The sequence below is a fragment of the Aquarana catesbeiana genome, linkage group LG04 (assembly GCF_042186555.1).
Source record: "Aquarana catesbeiana isolate 2022-GZ linkage group LG04, ASM4218655v1, whole genome shotgun sequence".
Taxonomy (NCBI): Eukaryota; Metazoa; Chordata; class Amphibia; order Anura; family Ranidae; genus Aquarana; species Aquarana catesbeiana.
In genome coordinates this window covers 308,099,685-308,111,784 of record NC_133327.1, presented here as the reverse complement: position 1 = coordinate 308,111,784, position 12,100 = coordinate 308,099,685, and the positions used below count along the sequence as shown (strand labels likewise).

The 12,100-nt window shown below is 38.7% G+C and overlaps 1 protein-coding gene across 25 annotated transcripts in view; it reads right to left on the bottom strand.

The window, feature by feature from the left end:
- The window catches only part of RIMS1 (regulating synaptic membrane exocytosis 1), a 641,584-nt gene that overhangs the window by 411,362 nt on the left and 218,122 nt on the right, over nt 1-12,100 (bottom strand). For all 25 annotated transcript variants that reach the window (XM_073626786.1, XM_073626789.1, XM_073626788.1 and 22 more), the window contains one exon: nt 811-878. In XM_073626786.1, coding sequence (XP_073482887.1) covers nt 811-878 — 68 coding nt within the window. The remainder of the gene's footprint in view (nt 1-810; nt 879-12,100) is intronic.

Below are 12,100 nucleotides of genomic sequence, written 5' to 3'. Positions count from 1 at the left end.
ATTAGAGGAATCCCTGACAAGGTAATTCTGTGTAATCCCTATTATTGCACAAGAGGGACTTCCATATTGATTAGGCTCCAAGATCCTAAAATGTTTAAAGGAGAATTGCATTATGTGTGCAACAAGATAACAAGCAGACTGGTGGATAGAATTGACCATAATGAATCTCCAGTCATACAAGTATTCTATAATGATTATTCCGGGCAAGTATATAAATACCCTTAGTTGATATGTTGCTTTGAATTGATAAAAGGAACTATCAATTTCCTTAAGAGAAAACTCCATGGAGTGAAATATATTGGCCTCCATCTGAAAAATCTAGCTGAACGTGAGCTGAACTAGCACGATTTCACACCCGCACGTCAGTCCCGATTTTGGCCGTGATTTCAGAGACATCTGTGCAGGTTTATGCACAGATGTCAATGTAAATCGCAGCACGAAATCACAAAAAGTAGTACAGAAACTACTTTTTGAAATCGGTGCAGCGCCGCAAATGCAGCGTAGTACCGATTACGACAGTGCCATTGCCAGCAATTGCTGTCGATTTGACAAGCAATTTGACATGTCAAATCGCATCTCAAATCGTACCAATGTGAACCAGGGCTTACAATGACATCTGTGCAGAAACCTGCACAGATGTTTCTGAAATCGCAGCTGAAATCGAGCGGGAGTGAAATCATGCGAGTTCAGCTGAACTTGCATGGCTTCATTTCCCCAGCTCAGTGTGAACCTGGGCTAAAAGAGATTTTCAATGACAGTGGCGTGAATTGTAAAGAAACAAGTTATTTAAATTCTCTTTTTTTTTCTTACCGAGCCAAGGGGAGATGTGTCTCTAGTGTGCCATGTGGCAGGGTCCAACCAGTAATAATCCAAATCACCTGTAAAAAGTTCAAACATTGGAACATGAAAGCAGCTATTTATGTAGGAACAGTTAGCAAAGCATCATCAGAAGTGTAAATGAATATTTATGATTTTCCAGGAAGAATTTCATTCAAATTAGACCTTGACCTGAAAGGAGGAAGTATGGTTTTAAAGCAATATGTATGTGCATACCTTGAAAAGTGTCGCATAATAGATTTTGGGGGCATTGGATTATATTTAAAAGGCTATTCATTTGATAGTGATCTAATAAAAACACATTTTTAGGGTCCCAAAATAATTTAGAAAAACCCTTTGGGATGACTTTGCTAAATGAGTAAAAAGTGCTGTTTTATTGTTTTGTTCTTTTTATTTTTCCCTTGAAAATGATAGGTTATGCAAATGAAATACAGCCTGTGCATATTTAGCTCATTGAACTTTTACTTTTCAAAGTAATATATTCACTTTGGTAAGTTAGTGGTCACTACACCTTTAGTAACCCAACTCCTTCAGATCCCAGGAATGGTACCATACAACTTGGGTCCCGACATAAAAAAGCAGCAACTTTGCCTTAGTGAAACTAGTAAACTGGCAAAAGATATTTATCAAGATACTAGTGGATTGCATTCATGCACATTATTCACATACCCCCAAGGCATGGTACATATAGCGGTGAGAGCTCAACTGTGGCCAGTTCTATAGCTTTTGGTTTTAGGAGAACACTGTACTTAGGGTGAACCTGTGCTTTGCTCATGCAGGCTCAGCAGCAGGTTAAGTTTATTGCCATTCATCTGGTACACAGTTTTACTTTAAGCCCCCACTATAGATTTATATTTACCTCTGTTGAAAGGCTAGTAGACACCATCCACTCAACATTAAACCGTATATATTTGGAAGGACTTATCTTTAGCACAGTTCTCATTACATATCTGCAAACTCTACTTACCTGCATATGATGTCAGTATAGCCACCCACTGGCAGAACTTAGCTTAGATTTAGCAGGTTTGCAAGTTAGCAATATACACCAGTATTTTGGTGTTACATACAAAGCATGCTTCCCTGAGAAATTCTGAGTGAAATATAGATGGTTCTGCCAATATTTTGTACCTAAAACCATTGAAACTCCACGTTCCAAAATAACATAAAAACACATATGTATCTGGTGTATGCATTCTAAATTATTACATATATCCTAAATACTGCTGCTAAAATTATTATATTATGTACAGTGTATATATCTATATATCTATATATAGATATATCTATCTTTCTTTCTATCTATCTATCTAGATATACACACACACACACACACAATTGTGCTCAAAAGTTTGCATACCCTGGCAGAAATTGTGAAATTTTGGCATTAATATTGAAAATATGACTGATCATGCCAATAAACTGTCTGTTATTTAAGGATAGCAATCTCATGAAGCCATTTATTATCACATAGTTTTTTGGATCCTTTTTAAATCATAATGATTTGGATCTACCTGACCTTGGCTTGGTATCAAAAGATCCCCAAATTTTGAACTGCCATATTCAAGGCTTTGGATATCTTTTTATACCCTTTCCCATCTTTGTAAAGTTTCATTACCTTGTTACGCAGGTCTTTTGACTGTTCTTTTCTACCTCCTGATGGCTCAGTGTCTAGCCTGCTTAGTGTATCCACGTGAGAGCTAACAAACTCATTGACTATTTATACACAGACACTAATTGTGATTTAGAAAGCCACAAATGTGGGAAATTAACCTTCAATTGCCATTTTAACCTGTGTGCCACCTTCTGTGTCTGTACCAAGGCCAAACATTCCAGAGCATGTAAACTTTTTATCAGGGCCATATGGGTGATTTCTGTTATCATGATTTAAAAAGGAGCCAAAAAAAATGTGATAATAAATGGCTTCATGTGATTGTTATCCTTAAATAAAAAACAGTTTTTTGGCATGATCAGTCATATTTTCAATATTAATGCCAAAATTTCACACTTTCTGCCAGGGTATGCAAACTTTTGCACATGACTGTATATATATTAGAGCTGCACGATTAATCGCTAAAAAATCATGATCGCGATTCAACCCCCCTCACGATACAGCATTTTCCCAATTCATGTTAAGTGCAGAGCGTTCTGTGCTCAGAGCTGTCAAAAGGAAAAAAAAAAACTCAGCAGTCGGCAAATGTTTATCAACAGTGATAAAGAGAAACAATGTATCTCTCGGTTCTTTTAGATCAAAGGAATGAACTTCTGTCTGTAAATAAGGTCAGTTTAACCACTTAAAGACTAAACCTTTTTTGACACTTGATGCTTACAAGTTAAAATCTGTATTTTTTGCTAGAAAATTACTTAAAACCCCCAAACATTATATACAGTGGATATACAAAGTCTACACACCCCTGTTAAAATGTCAGGTTTCTGTTACGTAAAAAAAATGAGACAACTATAAATCATTTTAGAACTTTTTCCACCTTTAATGTGACCTATAAACTGTACAACTCAGTTGAAAAACAAACTGAAATCTTTTAGGGGGAAGTAAAAATAAACAAATAAAATAATGTGGTTGCATAAGTGTGCACACCCTCTTATAAATGGGGATGTAGCTGTGTTCAGAATTAAGCAATCACATTCAAATTCATGCCAAATAGGAGTCAGTACACACCTGCCAATTATTTAACGTGCCTCTGATTAACCCCAAATAAAGTTCAGCTGTTCTCGTAATCTTTCCTGACATTTTCTTAGTGGTATCCTACAGCAAAAGCCGTGGTCCGCAGAGAGCTTCCAAAGCATCAGAGGGATCTCATTGTTAAATTGTATCAGTCAGAAGAAGGGTACAAAAGAATTTCCAAGGCATTAAATATACCATGGAATACAGTGAATACAGTCATCATCAAGTGGAGAAAATATGGCACAACAGTGACATTACCAAGAACTGGACGTCCCTCCAAAATTGATGAAAAGAAGAGAAGTAAAATGGTCAGTGAGGCTGCCAAGAGGCCTACAGCAACATTAAAGGAGCTGCAGGAATATGTGGCAAGTAGTGGCTGTGTGGTACATGTGACAACAATGTCCCGTATTCTTCATATGTCTGGGCTATGGGGTAGAGTGGCAAGATGGAAGCCTTTTCTTGTGAAGAAAAACATCCAAGCCAGCTAAATTTTGCAAAAACACACCTGAAGTCTCCCAAAAGCAAGCGGGAAAATGTGTTCTGGTCTGATGAAACCAAGATTGAACTTTTTGGCCATAATTCCAAAAGATGTGTTTGGCGCAAAAACAACACCATACCCACCGTGAAGCATGGTGGTGGCAGCATCATACTTTGGGCTGTTTTTCTTCAGCTGGAACAGGGGCCTTAGTCAAGGTAGAGGGAATTATGAACAGTTTATTGTCTTTACAGTTTGGTCAGTGAGGCTGCCAAGAGGCCTACAGCAACATTAAAGGAGCTGCAGGAATATCTGGTAAGTGCTGGCTATGTGGTACATGTGACAACAATCTCCCATATTCTTCATATGTCTGGGCTATGGGGTAGAGTGGCAAGACAAAAGCCTTTTTATTACAAAGAAAAACATCCAAGCCCGACTCAGTTTTGCAAAAACACATCTGAAGTCTCCCAAAAGCATGTGGGAAAATGTGTTATGGTCTGATGAAACCAAGGTTGAACTTTATGGCCATAATTCCAAAAGATATGTTTGCCCCAAAAACAACACTGCGCATCACCAAAAGAACACCATACCCACCATAAAGCATGGTGGTGGCAGCATCATGCTTTGGGGCTGTTTTTCTTCAGCTGGAATAGGGGCCTTAGTCAAGGTAGGGGGAATTATGAACAGTTCCAAATACCAGTCAATATTGGCACAAAACCTTCAGGCTTCTGCTAGAAAGCTGAACATGAAGAGGAACTTCATCTTTCAGCATGACAATAACCAAAAGCATACATCCAAATCAACAAAGGAATTGTTTCACCAGAAGAAGATTAAAGTTTTGGAATGGCTCAGCCAGAGCCAAGACCTGAATCAGATTGAAAATCTGTGGGGTGATCTGAAGAGGGCTGTGCACAGGAGATACCATCGCAATCTGACAGATTTGGAGTGTTTTTGCAAAAAAGAGTGGGCAAATATTGCCAAGTCAAGATGTGCCATGCTGATAGACCCATACCCAAAAAGACTGAGTGCTGTAATAAAATCAAAAGGTGCTTCAACAAAGTATTCGTTTAAGGGTGTGCACATTTATGCAACCACATTTTAGTTTTTTAGTTTTACTTCCCTCCACCTAAAAGATTTCAATTTGTTTTTCAATTGAGTTGTACAGTTTATAGGTCCTATTAAAGGTGGAAAAAGTTCTGAAATGATTTAGCTTTGTCTCATATTTTTACATCACAGAAACCTGACATTTTAACAGGGGTGTGTACACTTTTTATATCCACTGTATTTTTTTAGCAGAGATCCTAGAGAATGAAATGGAGATTGTTGCAACATTTTGTCACACTGTATTTGCGCAGCAGTCTTTCAAAAGCAATTTTTTTTTAGGAAAAAATATACTTCAATGAATTAAAAAAAAAACAAATCTTTATTCTAAGTAAATAAAATTGTGATTCTCATTTTATCCAGAATCATGCAGCTCTTATATACACGCACAATTTTTTTTTTTAACCAGAGGAGGAGATGGTTGGTCAGTATGTTTATATTCTATCCTGAAAAGCACAATTATGACACTTAAAGCACAGTAACTAATGGAAACTAATCCGATTTCTGTTTGCTAAAATCAGATCACTAGCAGATAAAATGTGATTGGTTAATGTGGTTATTGCACACTGAAAATTGCTGTTTATTATATAAACTTGATACATTTTTATTTATTGCAGCAATGAGACAATAGTTGCATCTTTATACCCCACCAATGCTTATTTATATGTATTACATATATATTGTATGTATACATTAAGTAATGTAAAGCACTAGAAATATCTAAGGAAAAATGATACAATGACAACAATTACATTTTGTTTCCTGTTTAAACAATTATGTGTGGCCCTTAGATTCAGCATAGATCCAAACGTGCATATTGCTGTCTGCAATGGCCTATAAGTGCTGCTAGAAATATATTGCTTTACATTAGGGAGCGGAAGATAATACAACAATTCCCCACCCAGAGTGTAGAAGCATTAGGCTGTCTAAGTGTTATGAGACTCCTTATAGGAGACTTTTCATATAATTGATTTTCGTTTACTGTAACTTGAAACTAAAAACCGACATATTCATGCAAATAGTTCTGTTAATCAAAGACTTCTTTCCAAGCACTGTCCAAGGCAAGCTGTCTTCTTTTACATTTAATCACACAGTGCAGAAACAGACACTCATTGCTTTACAATAGGCTCTTAAAATGTACTAACCACAGCATGACTGAAGGGGCACAGGACACTCCAACTGTCTTCTGCCAAACACAGCAGCTAAAAATAACCCAGACAATCTGCGTGAATTTTATTCCAGTGAATACCATCACTACGTTAAAAAAAAGGCAGCGGTATACATTTCCAGTATAAGCAACAGCAAAGATTAATCCTTCCCAACATGCACATACAGCCTACAATGAATTGCATGCCATTGCTTGCTTGCAGCCCTCTTGATAAAGTTAACATAGCTTGAAAACTATTATAATAAGCACATTTATACACAGAACCTGAAATCCTAAAACCATTATTAGCCAGGCAAATCACATATTACTAAAATATACATGTAAACATGCAAAAATCCACAGTGAGATGCACATGTGTAGTACATGCTATTGAATCATTCTGCACTCTTCCAGTGAAAAGCTGTCCTATCTGCAGTACCACAATGGTTACCTGTCCCTGTGTGCAATGTCTGGAGCAGAAACTGGACAAGCCCTGAGAACATAGCACAATCATCAGTGAGCTCATAAACAGCTGACAATAATGTAGCTGGAGATAGTCCTGCTGGGTGTCAAAGCTGCCAAATAACAAAAAAAGATCTACAGATGTGCTTGAATAAAATCAGCAGCGGCAGCTCCGTTTAAGGTCTGAGCCAAAATATTCTGCAGTGTCCAACATCCCACAGCAATGAGGCCAGACCTGCCATATACAGTGTGCTGCTGTCATCAAAATAAATCTCTGCAGCGGATTGCCCTCATTGATTACTACATTAATCAATAGCTACTCAGTGCAATACTAACTAGATTTCAGTTTCCGCCGCGACAGCAGGCCTGATGAGTTTAGAATTAACAGTCTTGTGAAAGGGGATGCAAATGCCGGTCATTTGTAGACTGTGGCATGAAATAAATTTTGCATCCCATAAAAAGTTTCCTGTAAAGAACTGTGCGCAAGCTCAGGAACTGCAAAATATCAATAGCATTGCTGCAGCCATCATTCCTGTTTAACAGGTTATCCTGGTTGCCTTTTCATGGAATCAAATTAACCAGTGTATTATAGGAATTTACTTTGCGATCACAGTAATGGTCCCTTAAAAGCAGTGGTATTCAAACTATTTATATCTTAGCCCCATGGATCCAAGGATAGCAAAGAAATATGTACCGATAAAAAGCTAAGGTTACTTCCTGTGCCCCAACAGAGTCCACTGGCTGTGAAAGAAGCACACACACAGAAGTTATATGGGCAGAACTTAGGAGCACATATCACATATGGGTTTACTTCCAAGACACTGACCAAGCTGTGACCAATAGCTCCAGGTCTCTGGTTCTGATCAGGAGCCAGCAGGATAGTCTCCCAATAATGTGACCACTGTGAGAGACAAATGGTCACAGCGGTCAAGATAGAGAACTTACACCACCTCCCAGACATTAAACTAAACTCTCTCAATCAACATTAAAGCATATGTTACCCCAACATTTCATATTCCCGACGTGTGTCTTTTGTGCCATGTACTTGTGTTAAAAAGTGTCCTCTTCCCTTTGTATTTCTTCTTTAGGCTTAAAAACCTAGTGATCTTTGCAACCCCCCTTCTTTTCTATTTCAAACTGACCACTCTAGGCATTGAAACTCATCCATCTCAGCATTTTAAGGTTTCTGGAAGCACAGCCTGTCTGTTCACTAATGACCAGGACTTGTGTGCTGACATGCCCTCTTACACAGCCATTCAATGGGAAGATCATTATGAAGCTGTTTCTCCACCCCCAGCTCTCTAAGCCCCCTATGCAGCTGAAAACAGAGGTTATGTAATTAATTACTGTATAAAACAAAATACACACGTTTTGCCTTTCATTTCTATTTTATGCTGAATAGGTTGTTTCGCAAGGTAAAGGTTTACATATACTTTAAAACGGTAGTAAACACTGCCTGGTCACTTTTACCTACAGGTAGCTACAATTTAGATAATTTGAAATAATATCCATACCTTGTGTTCTTTATCAACATTTTGCTTGTTCATTGTACAAGGTTGAGGTTTCATAGTTGGTAAGGTTGAAAAAAGACACTAGTTTATCCAACTCAACCTGTGCATTTGGTGTATGTGTGTTCATGTCAATAATCATTTCCCATATCCTTGTATATTGTGTTCACTAAGATGCATGTCTAATGCCGCGAACACATGGACTTTCCGACGGGAAATTTCGATGTGAGCTTGTTGTCGGAAAGTCCGACCGTGTGTATGCTCCATTGAACATTTGCTCTTGGAATTTCCGCCCACAAATGTTTGAGAGCAGGTTCTCAAATTTTCCACCAACAAAACTTGTTGACAGAAAGTCTGATCGTGTGTACACAAGTCCGTCGCACAAAAGTTCATGCATGCTCTGAATCAAGCAGAAGGAGCCGCACTGACTATTGAACTTCCTTTTCAGAGTCTCGTCGTATGTGTTGTATGTCAGCGCGTTCTCACGTTTGGAATTTTGGGCCAACATTTGTGTGACCGTGTGTATGCAAGACAAGTTTGAGAAAACATCTGTCAGAAAAAGTCCACGGTTTTGTTGTCGGAAAATCCGATCGTGTGTACGCGGCTTTCGAATTTTTTTAAAGCTGTTAATGCATCCTGCTGATTGTGGAACAGAGTTCCACATCCTCACCACCCTGACAGTGAAAAACCCCTTATGCAGCTTAAGGTTAAACCGCTTCTCCTTCAATCTCATTGTGTGGCCCCGTGTCTTTTTATACTCCTTGAGACTGAATAGTTTCCTACCTATGCTGGGATCACCATTGAGATATTTGAATATCGCTATCATATTTCCTCTCAAGCGTCTCTTCTCTAGGGAGAATAAATTAAGTGCTTCTAGTCGCTCCTTGTAATTGAAGTCCTTCAGCCCCCCCTAATATTTTGTTGCCCTTCTCTGGACCCTCTCCAGCTTCAGCACATCCTTCCGGAGGACTGGTGACCAGAACTAGAAGGAAAACTCCAGATATGGCCGAACCAGAGCTTTATAAAGTAGCAGGATTATAGTTTTATCTCTGGAGTAAATTCCCTTTTTTATGTATGCTAATAGTCTGCTAGCTTTGCTTGCTGTGGCTTGACATTACATGCTATTGCTCAGGTTGGGGGGGCGCAGTTTATGAATTTTCGGATGTACAAACAACTTCAGCTTCTTATTATGAAAATACTCTGATGATTAGCGGCATGGTATATGCAGACACATCCTAGCCAGCTGCATTTAATTCCCTGGGCTTCTCAATGCCACTCACACTAATCACTGTCACATAAAATGGTATGGGCAAGGTTATAAATATAAGTTTCTAGGTTTTTTTCTTTAAAATTACTAAGAAATACTTAAGATCAGCTTGGGGTAAATAATGTAATCAGTGTGAATTAATTTGTTTTCAATTGTTTCTATGTATAATCTGTAAATAAATACATGGAGCCATATTTTCCCAGTTTCTATGCAAGCTCGTCTGGTTTGTAGTGTTACTGTGCTTTACTGCTTTCTGCAATATGCAAGTCTATGAGTCAGCTCCCTGTCCTTGGAATAATTTTATCTCAAAAGCTGTTAACCAGTTCCTGCCATCCATATGCATATATCCGGCTGCTGGACAGGTGGGCTTTAATGCAGAGTGTCCGAATTTATATGGGTCCATGAGGTACAGTTTTTTTGTGCTGAGAGCATGTTTACTGCAGCGCCTGATGTATACTTTTGATTGGGAGATTCTGATCATGTGACCACTGTGACAGCCAATCACCACAGTCACAAGATCAGAAAGACCACCTCCTGACCTCTTAATGGGTCAGGGGCGGTGGTGGCAAGGGGTTAAACAGCTAGATTTAGTGACCATAGTAGTTAATCCAAATTTCAACTAATAGCTTACAGTATATGCAAATTCTACATTTATGTTTACAAATGCTTTTATTGAAAATCAACATCAAATAAACAAAATGTCCAGTAAACCAGAGTGCCCAGATCAAACAAACCATGCATCCAGCATAATAGATATAATAAAGGAAAAAACTGAAAACTGTGCATCTTCTCTCTCACATAGTCCAAAGCAATCTTCAAATTGAAACATAAAAAAGGCAAATACAAGTCTCATAAGTATTCTAATATAAGGCCAAAAACAGGCAGCCAAAAGCAATAATTGTGGGAAAAATATATGGAAAGACAATCGGTGTGGATATTACTAAACAGTAACAGTTGCAGGCAGTTGAAGACATGTAAACATATCCAGTGGGATAAGTACATATCAGTAACAGAACATCTCTAGTAGGAGGACCAGTAATTCCACTTCCTATTAAAGATCAGTATCATTTCAAAAATAGTGTGGTGAATCTTCCCCATGATTTTAATAGACTCCATGCAATCTAAGACCTGTCACCAGGGGGCGGAGGAAAAGACCATTGACCAGGGGGTAGAGGAAGTGTGCCAATTAAGGGCTATAGCCGCTTGAACTGCACTGTATAAAGTGTGTAAGAGTCTTTCACAGGGCAGGGGTACATCTGAAATTGGAGAAAACAATAGGCACATTGGTAGTCAGATGGATTTGTAGATTTGAAATATGGGCTGTTCCAGTGGCAACTTGTTGCCACAGTGAGCACAATTTTTGCAACTCCACAAAATATGGGTAAAGAGGCACTGTTCCTCGCAACTGAGCAAACAGGTCGCAGGGACAGTAGGGTATATTGATTGAATTCTGAAGGGTGCCATGTACCATCTGGTATGCAATTTAATTGCAGTTTCCCTAACTGTGATGGGATGGGTGCATTTATAGAGATTAGATAACATGTCCAGCCAGTCTTGAGTGGAAAAACCAAGTCCCATCTCTGCTTCCCATTGGCCCATAAGGAGGGTTTTGTCTGGCAGAGAAATGGTATTAAGATATTGATATAAAGAAGTGAAACCACCTCTGCACCTGGGGGAAAAAGGCAAATGTGCTAAAAATGAGTGTGTTGGGATGGTACCAACCTATAGCAGGTACTACTGTAGTGTCTAATTTGTTGTACATAATTTGTACATAAATTTGTCAAGAATTGTCAGGTTGTGCGCCTGCTGTAAATGAGCAAAAGAATAATGGTGGTAAGTGAACCTAGTGAAACCAGATTGCAAGCGATCCATCTGGAGAAATACCTCCTATTAGAGAAGGATACAGGAAATGTAGGGTCTTCTGAAAAAGAAGCTAACTGGGAAGCTTGAAAGGGTAGTTTATATTTGGCTTGATAGAGGGACCACAAGTAAAGACATTGGCCCACTACAATATTCAAAGAATGTATATCCAGGGATATTCCGAATAGGAGCTTGCCATTATGCTAATTGTGTCAGTCTGGCTACCAGATGGTAATGGCATAGGTTAGTTACTCATAAGCCACCATGCAATTAAGGTCTGTACAACAACCTTCTACCAAATTTGGGTTTCTTCTTTTGCCAGATAAATTTATTGAACAATGACTGTATATTTTCAAATGTAGAGTCAGGGATGTAAAAGCTGTCAGAGATCTTGAACGACAAAATGAAGGTGTTTGAAAAAGTGTGGGACCTGTGGGTCAAGTATCTGGACTAGTGACCCTAGATCTACACCTGAGTAAAATGGCTTTAGGTCAGTGGGACTTGGAGAATGAGGTCTTCTCTTATTGCCTCCCTCTTTATACCCCCCTCTTTTTCTTCTTTTTTTTTTGTTCTTTCTTTTCCCCTCTCAGTCTTTACCACCACTCTTTCTAGGTCTTTTCGCCTCTCTGTTCTAAATTAAGAAATTATATAGCTAACTTAGGGAGAAGGCTTGCTTGCTGTGATGAGGCATGCTGCTCCCCTCCACTGGAGGTACAGACCCCCTTCAACAAACACATGCAGACTATACCATTCGTACCTCTAA